Source organism: Macrotis lagotis, chromosome 6 (genome assembly GCF_037893015.1).
Source record: "Macrotis lagotis isolate mMagLag1 chromosome 6, bilby.v1.9.chrom.fasta, whole genome shotgun sequence".
Taxonomy (NCBI): Eukaryota; Metazoa; Chordata; class Mammalia; order Peramelemorphia; family Peramelidae; genus Macrotis; species Macrotis lagotis.
The window spans coordinates 54594680-54617887 of record NC_133663.1 but is presented as its reverse complement, the minus strand read 5'-3'; the positions used below and the strand labels follow the sequence as shown (position 1 = coordinate 54617887).

Genomic DNA, 23208 nt, shown 5'->3' with positions numbered 1-23208 from the left:
TGCTGCTCTGGCTCCACAGAAGATTCAGCTCTTTCTGTTCTGGACATACTTTAGCCCTTATACATGAATATTCTGGAAGCTTACCTTGATTGCGATAAAGTAGTACCACTGGTCATATCTAAATTTGGAACTGATTGGGTTGAATTCAGAAGTAGCCCCTGATTCAACCATGAAGGTCCTGTAGACATATCTAAAAAAACCCACAAAGACAGGAAGTACATATGGTGCAAATTTCATAGTTGAGACTGTTACAGACCTAAGAATGGTTGGAAAAGCTAAACTTGATCTTAACTGCAACTAAGCAGCTCTCTTAAATCCACCCCTCATTTCTCTAAGAAAGTTCCTCTAATTTTATTTAATCCTTTAAAAAATTTACATTACTGGGGGAAAAAAAGAAAATACCTGCCATTCACTTAATTTCTTTTTTTTGTTACTTAGGTTTTTGCAAGGCATTGGGGTTAAGTGGCTTGCCCAAGGCCACACAGCTGGGTAATTATTAAGTGTCTGAGGCTGGATTTGAACTCAGGTACTCCTGACTCCAGGGCCAGTAAAATGCAACTCCTGGGATAAGGGAGGAAAAAAGACAAATTAAAATTCTAAATGTGAGAAAGTTGAGAAAGATTTTAAAATGTCTCCTTGTAGCCAAACTTCCAAAAGAATTGCCTGGTTACTCCCTCCTCATTCTGGGCTATTACCATTGAAGTTCTTAAGATTTCTTCTATATGTTAGCCAATTCCAGACCTCTGAGGCATTAATTAGTAAGCAACAGCTCAGAGAAAGCAAGTTTGATCACTGATAACATGTGATCAAGTTTCCATAGTTAGTTCATTTCTTTTTTTCTTCTCCCTGAAAGAACTATGGTGTCAATAGGCTAGGAGTTGGTGAAGATAAAAAAGTTGTCATAAATCCAAGTAATAAAAGATCAGAATCTATTGGAGAGGCAGCGAGGGGCGGTGGGAGAAAGCCAGTCTCAAAGTAAAGAGGACCATGAAATTTGATGGATACAAAACCTCTAAGACCATCAGAGGCAGAACTGCTTCCCTCCCACCCATGACATCATAGTTCAGACTAAAAAGAAAAAAAGTTTAACTAGAGGGATAGGAGACATATAGCATTTCTTTCTCCCTCTCACTTACATTCTGTTAAAGCATTTAGTAAGTTCCTTCTATGTGTTAGGAATTGGGGACACCAAAACTAAAGTTAAATGGAAATGGACCCTGTCCTCCAGATGCTTCACAATTTCCTGAAGAAATACAATAGTAAATACAAGATACTCAGATGCCATTAAAATGATGTAACTATAAAGATACCATCTTTTTCTACAGTAAGGAGAGTACCATATTCTGTGAAGTCACAAGGGACCTTGGAGACAATCTAGCTCTGTCCTATCCCCACTCCCATTCTGATGAGGCTCATTTAATTGAGATCTGAAGGGGTTGAGTATCTCACCCAAGTTTATACAACCAGCCAGTGGAAGGATGTAAGTTGGGGAAAACAATGAAATTCCTGTGCAAGTGTGTTTTTATTTAATGGACAAATACAAATGGTATGAATGGGAAAACAACCCTCCCTTGAGGGTTCCACAAAAAATGTTTTTAAAAAAAAAAAGAAAAGAAAAGAAAGAAACAAAGACTTTTGAAGTCCCTGTTTGAGATCAAGTTTCAGATAATGTGAAATCACTTTCTACAGCAATTCAAGTCCTCATGCTACTCCAATTAAGGGAGTGGCTAGTGACACCCAAGAATTTAACCAGCCAAAGGCATATAATCACAAAATTGTGTAACATCAAGTTTTACTTATACTTTCCTCAATAAATGTTGGTATAATAGTTCTTGATATCCATCTGGAAAACTCTTGCTTGTGACATTAAACGTGCTCTATATTTGGCAATAAAGGAAGCTGTAAATATAAGCTTCATTTTGTTACTAAATCTGAGAATCCCTGAAACAGCTGATTGTTTTGCTTGAATGGAATTTGTTATCAAGTGATACTGTTCTCAGCTATATAGTGGTTGTCTCTCCCATGGACTACAATTTTCATTTACAATAAATGTTGATTGATGTAATTTAGTAAATTTGCAAAGTCAAGCTTCAGATATAAAGATATGAAAGCAGAAGTCTAATTTAGTAGAAAGATAAATGTATATAGGCAGATTCTAGAATTTTTAAGCTACCTTCAAGTAAATATGAAAACTGTGATAATGTGAATAATTATTGATCATTTTAAGGTACTAAAATCTGGGCTTAGCAGATACCAGCAATGTAATTAACATGTTATTTTCTTTTCTACTGAATACTGCTTTTTAAAAAAGTAGGAAATTTGCTGGGGACTATGAGGGCTATTTTTGCTTTCAGAAATGTCTGCCAAAATGGTATTTATAACCATAACATCTGCTTAAAGAATAGTTTGAATTTAAGGTGTGTTAAACAGTTCTTTTTTTTTTTTGAAAGGCAAATGGGGTTAAGGGGCTTGCCCAAGGCCACACAGCTAGGTCATTATTAAGTGTCTGAGGCCACATTTGAACCCAGTTACTCCTGACTCCAAGGCTGGTGCTTTATCCACTGCGCCACCTGGCCGCCCCTAAACAGTTCTTTTTGAATTAAGAAGTAATCAATAAAGTCCAAACCAGTTTGTCTGGTTTGGAAATCGAAAAGATATAAAGTGCACTTCAACAGGCTGAGCACTTAAGGCCAGTCAACCAAAATATAGTTTGAGCTCAAACATCCTATCAGAATGTCAGAGAAGGGGCTGGTTACCTTTATTAATGTTGCTAATGAAAAAGCACTGTAGCAAAATAGGAAGAATGCTAGATGAGAAATTCAGTTTTTTTAAGAAGTCACCACATCTTTAAGTCCAAACACTCATTTATAAACTGATGACAAAACTACAATCCCAAACAACCTCATAGGGCTGTGAGTAGAGTTTTGAAATCCTTCTAAAGCATTATAAAAATGCAGACTATTAATGAGATACTTTATTATACCTTTCTTTTATTGCTGTGTCCTTCTAAAATAGAACTACAAAAACATATACATGGGTGAGGGAACCATGACATCAAAGAGGATTGAATTCATTGCTGCAAAAGCAATCAATTCTGATTGCACAGACAATCACCTTTGGTCCTATAGTGGCCCTTGCTCGTTGCTTCTAGAGACTGCTTTTGATGAGGGAAAGGAAGTGAGGAAGATAAAAGAAAAAGAGCTTTATAGTATATGATATCACTGAGAAAACTGGTAAAAGTAGAACTATTTCCCCCCTATCAAATTTAAAAGAGGGCATTCTCTGATGTAAAACTAAAAAACACATCAATGATTCATTCTAAAAATTTTATCAGCCAAAATATGATTACTTGCTTTTGTTGGAGTCTCACTTAAATTACTATACAAATGCTAATGAGATCTATAACCTATTACTGTGTATATAATTAGGATGCAAGCATTTTGTACTGTTCTAGTTTGACCAAGTGGGTGTTTCTTCCATGTGGACAGATAAACAAGATTGACTACACTAATTTTAACCTCATTTTCTCATAAAATAAATCAGACAGCTGCATAAGACTTAAAGTCTCAGAATGTTTTGGTATGTTAAATAAAAACAAGTATGAACAGGGCAGATGAACTGAAGCCAAGACTCCCAAGCTGATCCTGAGATTTATGGTAACTTTCAGTCAAAAAGGCTATTACTTGTTTGGGAGGCAAATTAGAGTCAGCCAGGTGGTATAATGATAGTGCTGGGCTGGAAGCCAGAAAAGTGTGTTTGAATCCTGCCTCTGAAATCTACTGTGTAACCCTGGCAAGGCACCTACTCTCACTGTGTCTCAGTTTCTCCCTCTGTACAATGAAGAGGTTGAATGAAATGGCCTCTGAGCTTGAAGATTCCTTCCAGCTCCAAGTTTATGATCTTATGAGAATATGTAAATATGCCTAAATCTTCATTTCACCTGTTTTGAAATGTCAGCAATGCAATGAGTATATCATAAAGCTGAATGACTTGTGCTAGCATCCATTAATGCAATATTCTATGATAAATGCAGTGTTTTTTAAAAAATTTGTAAAAAAAGCTTATTTATACAGGCAAACTGTAAAACAATTATTTATGTCCCTTTACAACTGAAAAAAAAAAAGCATGAATTTTTTAAAAAAGGAGCTAAAAAGGCCACATCCCAGGCCCAGTCAATAGATGAGGTCAGGAACAAGTCAAAACAACCAGGCCTGCCTACCTAATCTCCCTGGGGCCTCTGATTGAGAAGAAACTAGAGTGAATTTCTTGTGGTGTAGTGAATAAAGCCTTCTGTTCAACCCACTGCTGAAATGCTAGGTTGACTGGGAAACCAACTCAGGTTGTGGTTAGGAGGTGGAATACCCTGACAATCCCATGGAGAGCTGAGAGGGAATAGAATTTAGGCAAAAGGATTGAAAAACAGATTGAGTGAAGAGATTCTGATGTTTGCTTGAAACAGTTCCTTCTATTTTAAAATAAAAATTAAATACAGCATCAATAGACATGTTCTTTCCTGACTAAAAATACAAAATAAAATCCTTCACTTACATTTGAGGCATCTGAGAAAGCTCAAAATGCCTTTTGGGAGCCAGGCCACCTTGGGACAAGCCCCTTTCACCAACTGGGTCTGAGGGATATTATATAAAAAAACACCCAGCTGATCTTTAAATCATTCTGATCATAAGGATCATGCCCAATACTTAAAGTCACAAGATTAATAAGAGAAGGGGAGCCCAAAAATTCAGTTTATATCAAATTGTACACTTTTAAAAGACAGTTCAATTTTGAACTAATACAGGACATTTAAAATGTAAAATAACGCAATCTTAATGCTTTTATGTATAAACTAACACAAACTCAGGCCTACAGGGATTCTACAAAAGCACTGCTAAAATGAAAAAAATTCATAAAATCATTGGTAATCAGCACACAAAGTAGGCCAAGAAATTCTATTAGAATTCAAGGAGGCAGGATGGTAGAGTGGATGGAGACATCAGGAAGAGATGCATTTGAATCCCATCTCAGACCCTTTCTAGCATCAGTCTTTTTTCCTAATCTGAAAAATGGAGATAATAATAGCATCTACTTCACCAGGAGATTGTGAGGACCAAGTGAGAAAATATATGTAAATTATTTTGAAAACCTTTAAGTGTTAACCATTATTATATTAAAAATTTGTTTTCTTAAATAGATTAAATAGTCATTCTATAACATTATTTTAACCATCAGTCAGTTTATCAAATTGTTTATCATAGAAAGTACAACACAAATTTGGGCCCAGGCTGAGGAATCAGTTATCATTCTAACTCATTTAGCATTCTTAGTCAAATCTGAAATAAATAATATTATAAGAAAATAATTTTAGGAATAACTACTGCTTTTAAAATTGCTGTTAAAAACTAACACTAAAATAAACAGATTTTCTTAGAAAATCAGGTCTTTCATTCCTAAAGTCATTTGTTTGCTTCAAAGATAATTGTTGGTTAAGAAACATTTTGCACACTAAAAATTTATTTCCATGAGTCCCATATCCCAAAATCTAAGTCTTTGTCAACTTATCATAAGCTTTAAAAGTGTGGACAACAAAGTAAGTTGTATTTATCCTATTCCTATTTATGTTTTACAATTTTATAAACTTTGATGCTAGCTTCCCTTGGGTATTCAAGATTTTAAAAATCTGTTCTCATGAAGAAATCCTACCACTTCTTTGAAAATAGAACCTTTTCTCAATCTTCTTTATATTACTCATTAAGGAGATCTTGCTATTTTTCCAAACACTGCTTAAATGGCACCTGGAAATAAGGGACATTGAAAAGGTTTGGGGAAATTAATAATTTTAGTCTTTTCAGGCAAAATTATTCTAAAATATCTTACCTGTGATATAACCTTCTAAAGCCTTTGGCACCAATGATTTAGCAACTCTCAAGTCCTCAAGTGAACATTTGCCTGTTTCCAGGCCAAAAGACATTCCCATTCGCTTCAACACCTCTATATCATCGTGGATCTCAAAAGTATTGTCAAAATTAAAAAGATACTCGAACCTGCATCAGAGAAAAAAGTTGATTTTAGTTTAGTGACTTCAGTGAGATTTGTTTTTATCATGTACATTATACAAGGCATATAACAATGGAAATACAAGTTTTAAGAAGGGATAGAAATTATTTTGTTAAAATTCACATAGTAAGAAGAGCTATGTTTAAGAAAAAGTATCTCTGAAGGGTTCAAATGATCCAGTTTCCTAATTAAACCAATGTTTCTGTGATGAAAAATAGGAAAACATAAACCTTTAATGATCATTAAGCTAGTTCAAACATAAGGCAGAAATTTTGCAAGTACCTTTAGACACACATACACACACACAAACATATATATATATATATGTATGCATGTAAAGCACATATATTCCTTTGTAAAGCCTACATTGTATTACATAAAAAATAAAAATAGTGAGATCAGTGATTATTTCCCCCTTTCACTTTTCAATTTAATCTGTTGTGAGTTGGGACTATTAATAGATGAAAATACTTTTTTTGTGCATTGTATTTTTTGTTTTCAGAAGTCAAGGGTGGTTATTGTTTAGGTGTTTCAGTTGAGTCCATCTTTGGGATTTTCTTGGCAAAGATACTGGGATAGTTTGTCATTTCTTTCTCTAGCTCATTTTACAGAGGAGGAAACTGAGGCAAATAGGGTCAAGTGACTTGCCCAGCCACACAGTTAGTGAGTGTCTAAGGCCAGATTTGAACTAAGGAAGATGAGTCTTCCTGACTCCAGACCTAGTGCTCTATCCACTGCACCACCTAGCTGCTCACTAAACAAACAATTTGCCTTGGCAATTCTTTTCCCCTTTTGCTTTTCAAATTAATCTATGGTGAACTGGCCTACTAACTGATGAAAACAAATTTTTGTACTTTATACTTTTTTTTCAAATGTCAAGTGCTGACTGCCCCACAAATATAAACATATCAAATGTCTGATCACACAGTTCCTCTCTTTGCTCAGTCACTTGCTCCTTTACAAGCTAGCTGGTTACCTAAACTGTCCTTTTGAATCACTCTTCTTCTTAGCTCTTATGACTAGTGTCAGAGCATTATTTTGTGCACACAAAGATTAATTCTATGGGCAGCACCCAGAGTTCAGGGCATGCTCTATTCTCAAAAGACAATACTCTCTATACATTTAATAGGGGCTGGCATGTAACAGGTAATCAAAAGTCATTGATTGACTAAACTGAACAGAAACATTTACAATAGCACAGTCATTTATTTCAGTGAAATCTCCAAAAATGCAGGAGTAAGATAAATGCTGACTGGGAAAAAATTAGTATAAACTATTCTTTTCAAATAATCATGGTATACAGTTTAGAAGAAAGACAAAAAACAAAACCAAAGAAAATAAAAATTTTAAATGTAGGTTTTCTATATTTAATATTCACTGAAGAAGTTTTCTTGCTAATTTAGGGGAAAGCATGTTTAGTAAAAAAAAATGAGTCATTAATATAAAACTGCCTCATGAAGTTTTGGGGTCTGGGACCCAGACTCTTTGATAGGCTTCTGAGCCTTACTCTGAAGAGTCATTCTGTAAAAGCCACTAATGTGTATTAAAATCTTACTAACTGTAGAGAAGAGAGAACAAAGTCTACTATTGGCTTAGGCTCATGGTTTCCAAAGTTTCTGCCATCTCCTTAACCCTCAGATGAGGGCAATCAGGTGAAATATTTTATAAGGTACCATCCCTCAGAAAGCTGACAGTTATCTTCTAAAACACGACAATGGTTTTTAAGAAAGGCTCTTACTCAAGTGAGGTTGATGTCTAATAGATCATTTAAATTTTTTCCAAGTATCTAAAATGTCATTTTAAAGAATGTCCATATCAGGGACAGCTTGGTATACTGACTTCAAGAAATCAACATCTACAGAGCAAAGGTCCTCAACTTGAGTAGGTACTTTATAGTCTAATGTGAAACCTCTCAAACCACATCACATACATAAAATTTTGTGATAAATGAACATGAGGTTAATTTAGTTTGTGCAAAAACAACAGGATGACTTACAAGGCAATTCAAAGGAAAGATCCTAAGGGAAACTTGCTAAGAATTTTAGTATTACCTTATAGCTACAAACAAGATTGTGTGTCTTTTTTTTTTAACCAAACTGACTCTTGAAAAAGTTAATCTAAATGATCATGATTCAAGTAGGAAGGTTCTATGTATGTGGTTTCTCCTAGGATATAGCTATGAATAGGATATGAAAGCAATGTATGTTCACCTATAATATTTTTAGAAATCCAAATTCTACATTATATATCATTATATTCAAATACTATAGACTATACTGTAGCACATTCCAAATCAATTTGCCAAGTAAACATTTCAATGCTGTTACTCCTAAGGTTATCACTTCTTTTTAAAAATTCTGACCCTTCTCATTAGCTGACCCAGGTAGCCTGCTCTAAAGAATAAGAACAGCAGAGGTAAAGGAGATCTAAAGAGTTAAGTAAAATAACAGGAAGAAGAAAGAATGGCAAGGTCCATAGGTATTTCTGATGTGTCCAAAATGGTCCTTAGGTCACAGACCAGTGATTTACATTATTCTGATGCTAGGGAAAAACGAGTTAAAATTTTTTAAATGCTATTTTCCTATATGCAGGAACAATTTACAATTAAAATTCATTAGGCAAGTGTTTATTAAATGCCCACTACATTTCAAACATTCATTGGGAAAAGGGCCAGGAAAAGAAAAAATTAAAACAAAGTATTTCTTGCCTTCAAGAACAATCTATCTCTTGTCTTCACACTCAATGCTTTTCATGCAGTAAAAGATATACACTTTGGTACTATCAAATAGTTTCAGAGTTGAAAGAGACCATCTCACCAAACATGGACCTTATGAGGAATCCCATCTGGAACATCATTAAATACGTGATCATTTCAACCTTGATGGACTTGCTCATTCCATCAGAGCAACGATTAGGGACAATTTTGGGCTACCTGCAATGCAGAACACCATCCATATCCAGAGAAAGAATTGTGGAGTTTAAACAAAGACAAAGACTATTACCTTTAACTTAGAAAAAAACCCTGTTATCTTATCATGTAATTTTGCTATCTCTTATACTTTATTTTTTTCCTTAAGGATATGATTTCTCTCTCATCACATTCAAATTAGAAAAATGTATACCATGGAAACAATGTAAAGACTAACAGAATGCCTTTTGTGGGAGTGGAGGTGGGGAGGGAAGCAAGATTGGGGGAAAAATTGTAAAACTCAAAATAAATAAAATATTTCTAAAAAATAAATGAATAAATACATGATCATCCAGATTTCACTGAGAAAGCCCTCAGGAGGGGAAACTCACAAACTCTTCTGGCAGGAGGACTCTTTCATTTCTGGATCATGTTAATTGTTAAGAAGTGTTTCCATATTTCAAGCTGAACTTCTCTTGGCTCCTAGGCTAGCCTTTCCAAAAGACAGTCCTTTCAAGTTTTTGGAAGACAGTTACCAACACTCCGCTCCAGGTTACTACCATAAGTTTCTTCAACCAATCCTCGTCTAGCATATATTCGAGGTCTCTTACCATTCTTCCTAAAAGTGGTGCCTGAGATTATCACCATCCTCCAGGATGGGTTGGTTGACCAGGGTAGAGAGACAGCGAGATTGTCTCTTCTATGTTGTTGGCCTATGAGTGCCCCACCAAAGACTTATTATATCTTTTTTGGTTGCCCAATCCTGTGACTTCATATGGAGCTTACAGTCCACTACAACCCCTAGATCAAGTATGTATCATTTTAAAGCAGTATCGAGTCACCATGTTTCTATTAGAATGCACAATAATTCAAACCCTTTCCTATTATTTTCTATATGATTTATGCCAGACCCTGCGGTTCTCTTCCAAGCTGAACTGCCAAGCATTCAAACTCTATTGCAACTCCAATAGGCTGATCAAATGGGTTGAATGTCAAAAGCACAGTTACCTAAAAGACTACTTTACAGAGAACTCACACAAGGCAAGAACTCCAAGGAGGGCTTTTAAAGGAGGTCAGAAGCAGCAATACAAGGACTCTCTCATTAAAAACCTCAGCATCAATTGTGAAGATATTGGCAAAGGCCTGACAAGCATGGCGCACCCAAGCAAAGGAGAATACAAGGAGCCCAATGGAAACTGTAAATCCAGAGATGTCTCCCTCCCAGATGCTCTAACAGACCTGACCCATAAGCCTTTCACTCTCAGACAACTCACAAAGCCACAGTCAACCACACTGCACCTTGACCCTAACCTCACTATGTTATTGATACTCTTCAATTATGAAGGATAAACAACCATAGATGACTTCCCTCATTTTCACTCTGCATAAACAGGAGCAGAATGCAACATGCCATCGTGGCAATGTGCTACTCTATTGTCTGTCCTGCATCATCAGATCAGGGCTAACACATCAGCATGAAATCTCTCTAATATGAATCTGAAGATGCGTGGACTTCCCCAAATGAACCCCCCCCATCCCACCTTTTTCACACTTACTTGTCACTGGAGATGCTGCAATCTATGACAGTTCTTTTGCTTGTGTTGACGATTATAAAAGGCAATCGTATTGTGGAGTTCAGAGCTGGTGGGCCCTGGTTCTGCTGTTCATTTTGCCGATTCCTTTGGACCAGATTTTTAAAAGCTATTTGCTATACAAAGTAAGAATAATAATAAAGGAATGACATTACTGAATGTGACTAAATAATTCCAGCCTCATGTGATTTAGAATAAATTTAAAATCAGTTAATCTAGAGTTGTCTATACTTTAAAATACCTACACTGATGTATTTGTAATAAGATGAACAAAAAGAGGTTACTAAGAGAAGCTGGCTCAATGATCATGTTTTCAAGAGGAAAAATTATTTTAGTTACATTGTAATTTCAAAAGGAGACTGATTGCATCATCTTTTTTTTTTTTTTAAGGAAGCTTAGCAACATTCAGTTAATTAGTTACTTGGAGTCAGAAAAACTCAAATTCAAATCCATCCTCAAATACTTTCTAGCTCTAGGACCCTGGTGAAGCACTTAACCTCTGTCTGGTTCAGTACATCCCCTCCCAAGGTTACTGTAAGCACCAAGGAGAGGACTTGTTAGAAAAATGTTTTGTGGACTGCGAGGTGTCAAATCTTAAAAATTTCGTAATCATGTTTACTTTTCTCTACCTCACAGACTTATTGTGCAGTAAGCCCTTTATAAAATTTAAAGTACTACATAAGGTATTATTACTATGAAAAAGTCTGTAAATTCTAAGGGAAATCAATCAAATAGGTAAAGAATATTTTGATCATCTAGAAAAATAAATGATTACCTAAACAGTCCAGAAATCAAGGAATTTAAGCCTGAATTCTATATTTTCATGTATTTAAGATTTTTTTCAACCAATAATAATGGCTAAGACTTTCTGCTGAGAAAAAGAAGTCTCAAAAGCCCATTTTGGCTTTATTTGAAGTTTATCTGATTGTAGAGAAAATGCCACTATTGTATTGTTCAAAGTGCATTTTTACATCAATTATAATAATCAAAGGCAAAAAAAGGTTATTCAGCCCAACTACCCTGTGACTCTCAAACTCACATGATTTTATACAAAGAATCCATTATATTAAAAAAAAAAGCATCCAAGGCCCCTAGAGGTGATCCAAACCATTACAAATAGAATAGACCTTATTTAAATGCTAATTTTATTTTTCTTAAACAGAAATATACTTCAAGTTCTGATACTTCTATGCCATAGTCAGAGGAGACTTCTATGACTTGTACATAGTTCTAAATTGTAACAGCTATCCAAGAACCTCACAGTGGTTTATGTCCAGAATGATAGCAGATGGTAAGGGTAGGTAAAACAATGATATTTCTCAACATAAGTCCTTCATGGGGTGAACAGACTTCTGCAAGAAAAAGACAAGTTTACAAACTGTATTGTTTCCAAAGGCCAAAAGGCATAAGAAGGCTGAGGCTAGAATGTTGTTGAGATGCCCCCTAGGTGGAGAGGCCACCGCTGCTCCACACAAAAGCAGGTCAACAACTATGAACATTCTAGAGGAAATGAAGGCAATGGAAACAGAAAACACACACACACACACACACACACACACACACACACACACACATGAACAAAGCACAAGTAACACTCACATACCTGCAGTAGTAGCTCCTGCAACTGAGCCCTCTTCTGCTTTATCCGCTCTATTCGCCTTTGCTTCTCTATCTTTAAAACATGGATTACAAACAACATCAATGTAATGAGACTAAAGAGTAAAGATGTGCCTCAGTTTCCTTCCTTGTCCCCTTTTCTGTGACAGCAAGAACTTTATAAACAGCTCATCTGAAGAATGGCTGATCACTTTATTTCTTGTTAGAATGTGGTCAGGCAGTGTAGTACTTGTCATCCATAGCCAAATCCACTCATTTTTAAAGCCACTGCTAAAGTTTTAGAAGCTAGTAGAGTGTAATGTGTTCAATAATGTAATGGCTGAATAAAATGACATAAAAGTTAGCTACATTAGCAAAATTTTTAATGAAGACATCACCTGTCACCATCATTTAATCTAAGAACCAGTACCATGTTATATAACCCCCATTTGCAGACAACATTCTTTCCCCTTAATTTCACAGTTTCCCCACAAAGAATAGAAAAGTTATTTTGGCCCAACTCTTCTATCTCCCTACTTACACAAATACATTTCTCTTCCAAGGCCTCACCAAATATCATTTATTAGAGTTGTTGGTTGATTCTGTGCTATTTCTATGCCTTTCTGTCTCTGTGGTGTTCTAGTTATCGATGAGAATATTTGGCCTTTCATATTCTCAGTTTCACTTTTGATACAAAATAATCATTTTTTGTTTAGGAGACATTCTGACCAACCAACACCTTGGCTTTACTGATGATGGTCTATCTAAAGAAGTCAGTTAAAGGTCTCTAACTTTGCTGGAGTCAGTTTTGGTACTTGTCTTAGGAGTAGCCAAGAAAGATCAGACTCTATAGTCACAGCTTTTTTTTTTTAAATCTGCCGCTAATCAAGAAAAATTCAAAAACAGAGCATCTTCTATTAACTTTCATATGTCACAAATGCTTGTTTCCATGTACAGAAAGGTTGAACACTCATTATTTCAGACTTGCTGGGTAAAATGAACTGAGAGATATGTGAAGTCAATCTTAATTACCTCAAAAGATAAATAATTAGCTTAAGTTATCTATATTTAAGACCATTAGAGTAAAATTATCCCCAAATCAACTTAAAAAAACAACACGCCATGACAAAGTTTAATTTAAGAAGGATATTCTTAAAACTTCTACTTTAATAAGAGGGCAGAGCTAGCATGATGTTTTACATTTTGATTGTATACAGGATAATTTTAGCTTTTTATGAGAATGGTTTTCAAAGCATTCAGATTAGTTAGGGGGAAAAAGGTTCAAGGGAAAAAATGAAAATGGCCCTATCACAAATGAGAAATAAAAGGGAGAGAATCTAAACAGACTGAGTGGAATCTATGATGAACTAAGATTTGAAGACCATAGGTAAGAAAACCTTTAGAAAGCTGACAAAGATAAGGTCATGGGGCAGTTAGGTGGTGCAGTGGATAGAGCACCGGCCTTGAAGTCAGGAATACCTGAGTTCAAATCCAGCTTCAGACACTTAATAATTGCCTAGCGGTGTGACCTTGGGCAAGTCACTTAACCCCATTACCTAAAAATAAAATTAGAAAAAAAATTTTAAACAAAGATAGTCATAAAAAAGTGACCAATAGATGTGAAAAGTTTCACAAAAAAGGAAATTAAACTATGATCATCTGAAAAATGATTGAAAATCACTAAAAAATGGAAACAAATTTAAACTACTCTGAGGTATTTCATACCTTTCAAATTAGAAAAAGATGTAGAGTGTCTAAGAAAGACACACCAATCTACTACTGTTGGTACAATGAATTCTGTAAAACAATTTGGAATTGTTTAAGACCAAAACAATCCCACAACTGTGTTTATATAACTCAAAAAGTCTCTAATAGCAAAAAAAGACATCATCTGAATAAAAACATTCATACTAGTATTACCTGTAGTAAAAAAAAATGGATCTTAGTATTAAAGAAAAGCCAAATACAGTGTAAATATGCATATATATGGTACAATATTGCAACATAAAGAATAAAAAAATACACAAATTTCAGAGAAATATGTATAATCACAATGCAGAATGAAGAAAACAAAGCAAGAGGAACTAATTATATAATGACTACAACAAAATAAAAATAGACAACAGAAAAAAGACAAATTGATTAGTTTTACCTAATGGAACTTAAAAAAAGTGGATAATCTTGGTACTAGATGATTAAATTAAAATTAAATCAAACATTATTTTATAAAAATGGAAAATGTATATTAACTGGCTATTACTTCTGCAATACTTTTCTTAATCAATAAATAAATTTTATGAGGTTTGAGAATTTGATGGGTAGTATTTTATTATATTAAAATAAAATATCAATGAAATGATTTTTAAACATAGATCAGGCGATCTGGTCTCAGACACATAACAATTATCTAGCTGTGTGATCTTGGGCAAGTCACTTAACCCCACTGCCTTGTTAAAAAAAAAAATCTAAAAAAAAATAGATCAGGTGGTTGGGGTGGGGACAAGAAATAAAATTATAACAAAGGTATATGTATGTTTTAATATTACTATTATTAAGAATGAACTGAGACTTACAAAAAATGTTAAGCATTTTGTGTATATGTGATCACATATACTGATCACAAGACCAGGATTCAGGAAAAATGGAATTCAGATCCAGTCTCAGATATTTTCTAGCTCAATGAACTTCGGCAAGTCACTGAAACTTATGATACTTGTTGCATCACCTATAAAAAGTGAACAAAAACAGCATCTCCTTCCAGAGCTTTTGAGAGACTAAAATGAGACAATATTTGTAGCGTTTTTTAAACTTTAAAACACATAAATGCTAATTATATTATTTTTGTTGTTGTTGTTGGTGCTATCATCATTATTATTTCAAAGAGATACCTGGTAAAGTTTCTCAAAACAACATAGTGAGAGAATAGAAATCTGAAAATAAAATTTAATTTTAAAAACAATGTGAAAAACATGGAGAAATGTACATTAAGATGACAGTACAATTAGATTGATTTAAAATGGACCGAATGACTGGACTTATTGAGTATTGATCAACATATGAAGAACTGCAGTAGATGGGAGGAGAGATCTCTGTTGAAATGCCACAGGGACCTGATTTTTGGTCTTGTTCAGTTTAACATTTCTATCACCAATCTGGAAGAAGGCAAGGCTGGAAAGTTTATAAGATTTGAGGATTGCACAAAATTTTGAGGTAGCACTTAAATACTAGATAACCAAATTCAGGTGTCTAAAAAGATCCCCATCGATTCGAATGATTGACTAGGTAGAATAAGCAAATATAATAGGAAATGATCATAAAGTTCTAAGGTTACACAATTCTCTACAAAATAAAGAATGGAACTATGTGAATGAAAGGTTTTAGTGGTCTGCAGTGTCATTATGAGGTCAACAGTGCTAATTAGAAGAACTCCCTCTCTCAGGGAAGATCAGAATCAATTCTGCAAATTAAGACACACCAGGCAGTGATGGATCATTGAGCCAGGAGGTCTCAGGAACAGAACTGAGATCTTCCTTACTCTGAAATCAGCTCCCTAAGCTCTGTGCAAAGCTTCTCTTCAATGCAATCTGGACATTCCAATAGCACCAAAGGGTCCTAAACAAGGGGGAAGGAGAGTTCACAACTATATTTTTCCTTGGCTAGATGATGCTTCAAGCATGTCACAGTATGAAGGACACTAACAGCCAGAGAAAGTCCAGAGAGGAAAACTAGGATGATAAAGAAACTTGAGAATATATCATAAGATTATTAGCTGAAGGAAACTTAAAGGGTATATTATTTCAGTCTTCAGGATTTCATGGGGAAGAGAGAATTTACTCTGGTTGATATCAGTGAACAAAATTAGGCAGAAATCAGAGAAATATTTTATCTTTATATAAATAAAAATGTCACTAAAAATTAAAACTCTTCAAAAAATATAATCGGTTACTTCAAGAAGCAATGAGTTCAGGGCAGCTTGGTAGCACACTGGCCCTGGAGTCAGGAGGACCTGAGTTCAAATTGGAACTCAGACACTTAACAATCACCTAGCCGTGTGACCTTGGGCAAGTCACTTAATCCCATTGCCTGGCCAAAAAAAAAAAAAAAGAGAGAGAGACAATGAGTTCCCTGTCACAGGAAAGTTACAGCTAGGCAAGATGCAGGGCATATGGTCCTGGGAAAGGAGTCAGTAAGATATGAGTTCAAGTCTGACTTCAGTCAACTTACTAGTTGACCCTGGGCAAACCACTTAACTATTTCCCTCAGTTTCCTCATCTGTAAAACGAACTACAGAAAACAATGACAAATCACTCCCAATATCTCTGGCAAGAAAACTCCAAATGGGGCCATGAAGAATCAGAATGAATGAAATGACTGAACGGCATCATCACAAGTCTTCAAGCAGAAAACAGATGATCATTTGCTAGTTGGACATGTAATACAGAGGATTTCTATTTATGTACACATTAAATAAAATGATTGTTGAGATTTTTCTAAACTTTTGAGAATCTATCATTATGATTCAATCTCGTTACAATTTCATGTGAAAAAAAGTGAGAAAATAATTTTTATCAAAAATATGTCATTAATTCATGTATAAGAATGGATACATTAAAAAAAAGAATGGATTGTATTTCATTTTGGACCACCAGAGAAAACAGTCATAATAATAATAATAATGAACTATTATTAAAGTAATGAAATAAATCTGTTTAGAGAACTAAAAGTCAAAGTAAAAAAATCTGTCCTTAATAAAAATCTTACAAGTTACAAATCTATTAAAATATTGTTGATCTTACAATGACTGACATTCTTCATATTGTTCAATAGTCAATTATAGCATTTCATAATTGAGGGAAATTAATCTGATTTCATGTTAATTAAATTAATTATCCTCTGGGGAAGACTTTTAATCTTTTTTTTTTTTTTAGATTTTTCAAGGCAATGAATAGGGTTAAGTGGCTTGCCCAAGGCCACATGGCTAGGTAATTATTAAGTGTCTGAAGTCGTTTTTGAACCCAGGTACTCCTGACTCCAAGGCCGGTGCTCTATCCACTGCGCCACCTAGCCACCCCTTAATCTTTTTTAAAAAGTCAATTTAAAAAATTTATCACAAAAGGGAACATTTTTTAACTTGATGAAGTTGCCCATAAGAAATAATACAGTATCTACTTAAAAGCCAAGAGTCATCATTCTGCATAATGGAGACAAAACAGAGGCTTTTCCAGTCAGTTCAGGGTAAAACAAGAATGTCCATTATCATCACTATCATATGGCATAGTGTTAAAACTACTAGCCCTATCAATAAAACAAGAAAAAAGCAATTGAGGAAATAAGAAAGGCAAAGAGGGAAAAAAAGATATTTTTTTGCAGCTACTATAGAGAAACCTAGTGTCAACTAAAACCAAATGAAACAATAACTTGCACAAAGCAGCAGGATATAAAATGAAGCTATAAAAATAATTACCTTTTCTAAATGCAATATTACTAGCAAAATAGAGTAGAAAAAATAGAGAAGCATTATTCAAGTTAACAGAATATATAACATACTTAGGAGTTCCATCTACCAATAGACACTGGAATCATATTAATTCAATTAAGTTATTCTTTAAAAAATTAAAACAGATAATAAATGAAAAGGTATAAACTGTTTATAATTGGGTTCTTTCAATATAACAAAATTAGAACACTACCTAAATTAATGTACTTATTCACACATATTCCATATATATATATATATATATATGAGAGAAATCTACTGAGGAATTACTTTAGTTAGAAAAACAAAAAGAGCAATATTTTCAAGTAAGATAATAAAAAAAGTGGGAAGGAAGTAGGCCTAGCAGACTTTAAAACCAAATACAAAGTAATAATAACAACAAAATTTTAGTATTGGTTAAAAAATAGAAAAGTTCATCTATGGAACAGATGAGATATACTACAAAAGCAAATGAACATAGTAAGATAAGTGTTCGATAAACTCGAGGACAACAACTACTGGGGTAAAGACTCACCAGGAGACAAAAACTTATGGAAAAACTGGGAAAGTAGGCTGGCAGAAATTATGTTTAGAGCAACCAATAACTCACATCACATTTTTACAAATGCTAAATATATCTACAATATGCTACAGATGGATATAAGACCTAAATAGAAAAATGTTATATTGTCAACAAATTAGAGAAATAAAGAAAAATTACTTTTTGTAATTATATATGGAAGAGAGATCATAGAATATAAAATTGACAATTTTTAACATAGAAATTAAAAAGGTTTTGCAGAAACAAAATTAATGCCCTTAAATTTAGAAGCTCAGATTACCTGGGGAAAAAGTTTTTTTCCACAAGTTTCTCTGATAAAGATCTCTTTCCAAGAATATGTAAAGTACCAAAATATAGATATATCTGGTCTATTTCTATAGTTATAGAAATTACTCCCTAATAGTTAAATGGTCAAAAGATATAAACTGGCAGAATTTGAAAGAATTCAAGCTAAGAACAGCTACATGAACAAATTCTGTAAACCATGATTAATTAGAGAAATGCAGATTAAAAACAACTCTGGTACTTCAGAACTATCAGACTGGCAAAGATGAAAAAATAAAAGAAAGGAAAATCATTGGAGGGGCTGCATTGGAAGGGCTAAAACTTGGAACTATGGTCAAAGTCACTAAACTGTGTATACAGATTAAATAAAGGAAGGACCTATGCTTAAAACAATCAGATTTTTGTGTTTTCAAGTACTGGAAACTGAGGGGATATTCATCAATATATTCATCAAATGGGGAATACCAAATTGTAGCAATAATAAATACTAGAGCAGAAGAAATGATGAAAGGGATGGTTTCAGAGAAAGCTGGGAAAAATGTCCCAAAGTAAGGTAGAAAGAACCAGCAGAAAAGTTTAGAAGTTAACAAAAACAATTGAAGAGAAAAAGAACTTTGAAAGAATTCTGAGCAATACAATTACCAATCATGACTCTTTGAGATTTGATGATGAAGCATGTTACCTCCAGTGGCAGAAATAATGAACCCAAGATATGGAAATAAGATAAAAAATTTTGGACATGGTAAATGTGTGGATCATTGACTTGATTATACATATTTGTGCAAAGATTCTTTTTCTTTTCTCTTTTTTTTTTCCATTTTGGAGAGAAATTTGGAAAAGGATGGGAGGATGGGGGGATAGCAATGGTTTCATAAAAAAATTCAAAGACGGTCACTCAAACTTTAAAAAAATGCACAGAAAAGAACAGAGAAAGTTCAGAAGGAAACACAGATAAGTAGAACAGTTTGGAAAGTTTATTGAAACATGTTGAGTTTATTATATACTTTAAAAAAGAAAGTTATGCATAATAGATTCATAATTTTAAATAGGATATTTATCTTTTCTATTTTAATATGAAATGTTCATTTAAAAATATTCATTAAATTCAGAATTTCTAGAAAACTGTTCAAATAGCTAGGGAATACTTTAAAATATTCTCTCTCTCTCTTTTTGTTTTTTTAAAGATTTTTTGCAAGGGAGGTTAAGTGGCTTGCCCAAGGCCACACAGTTAGGTAATTATTAAGAGTCTGAGGCTGGATTTGAACTCAGGTATTCCTGACTCTAGGGCCGATGCTCTATTCACTGTGCCAACCTAGCCTCCCCTAAAATATGCTCAAAATTACTAATTATGGATCATGCTGCTATTATTTTTGAATATTCTGCTATTTTAAATTTCTTTTGTCCTCTCTCATTTCTTCAAGATTCAGTTCAAGAAGCACCTTCTACAAGAATCTCCATTGCTAGGGTCTATCTCTTTAATGACTTTGCATTCTCTTGATAGTTTACCTTTTTTGTTGATATAGATTTTCATTCCTGTCAGGATCATATTGTCCTTGGAAGAAAGGGCTTGTCTTCATTTACTTGAGCACCTCACCTCACAGAGTTCTTGGAATATAAGAGGTGCCTAATAAATGCCAGGTTACTGATGCTTGCACTGCTTTAATATTTGCAAAGTCCTTTACAAATATGATCTCCTTTCAATCTCACAAAAATCCTGGCAGGGAGGTGCTACTTTCATTTTATAGATGAAAAATATTTATTCAACAAGTTATATTCTACAGATATTCTACTGTCTATAGAAAACACTGTTGAAAATATATCAATCAGCAATTACTTATTGAATAATATATCACAACTATAACTTACAGTTAGCTATTGATACATATATTACATATATTTTAAATTCTATATAAAGAAGTTCTAAATAGTGTTAAATAATACAAAGGATGAAGAAAATAGATAATGAAAATATATTTTTAAATTAGATAAAAATAATTTTTCAAATGAAATAAGAAAATGTAAGATTATATGATTTCAAAACAAATCATCATGTTCTTACCTCTAGGTTTTGACATTCTTGAGCTGAATTTGTAGGAAGCCCAATCCATTTTATTTCTTTTTTTTCCTTTGAAATTATGTTCATTGCCATTAGTACATTGAGGGCATCATAAACTCTGCGTCTAATATTCTTCTGATCATAAGCCTGCTAAAAAAGGTTATATTAAGCTAGGAAATTTAAATGGTATGATTATGGTGTGATACTGGCAAAAGAGAAAGCAATCTGAACATTTACAATGAAAGAAAAAAAATCAGCACAGCAGTGTGATAAATAATTAAATATTTTTTAATTGTGAAAACTGGAAGTTGGAAATACAAAGTTTGAAAAATAATGGTTAAAATGAGAAATTGTCTAACATTTATCCACCATTCAAGGCAGTATTTTTTGTGAAAGCAAAGAAACAAAGTACATACAAATCAAGTGGGAACCAGTTGAACAATTTGCAATACATGAATGCAATGAAATGTTAATGTACTATAAGAAAGACATATGAAGAATTCACAGAAGCATACAAGATTTATAAGATCAGATACAGAACAAAGCAAGAAGAAGCAGGAAAAACATTACATGCAATGACTATAATCATGCAAACAGAACAGAAGAACTGAAATAGAATACTGTAGAATTTAAAACAGCTAAGTTTATTGCCAGAGACACCTCTCTCCCCTCTTTCAGAGGTGTGTGGGGAAAATGTCTGATGTGTTGTTGATTTTTTTTTGAACTACTTTTTTCCTCTTTCCTTTTTAATCTTTGTTACAAGGGGGTGGGTGGCTCATTGAGTAGGAGAAGCGGGAGGAATATATTCATAAATAAAGGAGTACCACGTCAAAAGATATTTATAAATATTTAAAAAAAAGAAAGTTGGTTTGATTGAAGATTAGAAGCAAATAAACTACTCATTTTTGGAAACACCATTAATTCTCTCAAGATGAGATTACTCATATAATCACGTGCATGGCAAAAATCAGTTTATTGAAGTGATTTCACAAATACACTTAATAAGAAATCTACTCCTTCTATATTGGCAGAACAATAACTAAAGTGTATACGAGGGGCAGCTAGGTGGCGTAGTGGATAAAGCACAGGCCTGGGAGTCAGGAGTACCTGGGTTCAAATCCGGCCTCAGAAACTTAATAATTACCTAGCTGTGTGGCCTTGGGCAAGCCACTTAACCCCACTGCCTTGCAAAAACCTAACTAAATAAATAAAAATAAAGTGTATACTTCTCTTGTTTGAATGCCAAATTATTTCTCCAGACACCCCCTTAAAACAAAATGCTAGAGGATGGTAGAAGTCAAACTTTCTGGGACAAAGGCTTGGAGTTTCCATCTCTAATTTCCAGTGAAATGCTAGATAATATCATTATTTTCATCAAAGGAAGTAAGCATACATGGAGTTAGAAAAAGGAAAAAATCTTGAGGTGGTTAGCAGCAAGGAAGAACCAACAAAACAAAACTAAAACTATTTGCTTGAGAATAGAATAAGGTTATTTTGAATAAGACAAACAGTTTATTAATGTTAAATTCAGACTGAGGCACATAAACGTTCACAATAATATCACTGTAAACTCAATAGATCCTAATGGAAAACAGTAGTTTTGAATTCGTTTAATCAAAAATGTTTGGTGATTCCCCAGTCTTCACAAAACTACTTTCAAGCTTTCCCCTTCTCTATTGCCATTAAGGTACAGATTAAACAAAAGTTCCTAGAAAACTAGCTTTAAGCATATGAATATATACATATGCTATTCTATGTCAACCTTTAAATAAATGCAAGTATTATTAAATGGAATATTTTATTGGAAATGGAACTCATAAGACAAGGAGTTGTACTTTTGAGCTCCTGAAGAAGTTTACTGCAACTTATATCACTTATAGGTACCAGGGAGCTTATTGGCCATCAAACTGACTGAGGATTAATTATTACTAATTGTTAATTATTCCAAAGCATTTGTAAGAGACTACCAAAGGAAAATAAGTCAACTTAAATAATTTTAAGGGAGCATGGGAGAGCATCAAGAGACAATAAGGCAATAAGAACATGAGAAGGCCTTGGCAATATTCTGGGGAATCTAGTATGACAAGATATAATACTGTGAGTTCTTCAAAGGGTTTGATACTTATTCTCACCTGAAGTAAAAGCAAGAACATTTAATATTACATCAGTCTTGATATAATATATTCTTACAATTTGTTAATGAACAAAGATAGTATATAATTCTAAAATTAAATCAACCTAAAACTTCAGAACAATGAGAAGTATAACTTTTATGGTATGATATGGTAACATTTAATACTACAAAAATCATTCCCTTATATTCCCATCAAAAGATAGATCCTGATGTGAAGTATATTTGTTAAATATATTTTGTTAGGTATTATAAGTTATTACAAACTGTAAAATTGGATAGACGTCTCTAAATTAACATTAAAAAAGGTTGATGTTTAATACCATAGTCAATATCTCAAATTTTAATGATAAGAAATATTTCTTACATTTTTCAAGTCGTTTTATGGCATTAGAGTTGACACTGAATTATACAACATACTGACCAATAAAAACAAAACATCTAGAAACCTAAGTTAGGTAGGAACTAATAGCAATCTAAATACTGTAGCTTAAAAGAAATATGCTACCATTGTAAATAATGCTATGTCAAATCACCCTTAAAAGTGA

The 23208-nt window shown here is 33.6% G+C and overlaps 1 protein-coding gene across 12 annotated transcripts in view; it reads right to left on the bottom strand.

The window, feature by feature from the left end:
* Nucleotides 1-23208, bottom strand: part of TFDP2 (transcription factor Dp-2) — a 190471-nt gene that overhangs the window by 7736 nt on the left and 159527 nt on the right. For 10 of the 12 annotated variants that reach the window (XM_074191165.1, XM_074191169.1, XM_074191167.1 and 7 more), the window contains 5 exons: nt 20533-20679; nt 12158-12226; nt 10519-10670; nt 5875-6041; nt 85-190 (listed from right to left, as the gene is read on the bottom strand). In XM_074191165.1, the coding sequence (XP_074047266.1) occupies nt 85-190; nt 5875-6041; nt 10519-10670; nt 12158-12226; nt 20533-20679 (641 nt within the window). The remainder of the gene's footprint in view (nt 1-84; nt 191-5874; nt 6042-10518; nt 10671-12157; nt 12227-20532; nt 20680-23208) is intronic. The other 2 variants (XM_074191166.1, XM_074191170.1) reach the window with 1 other exon arrangement.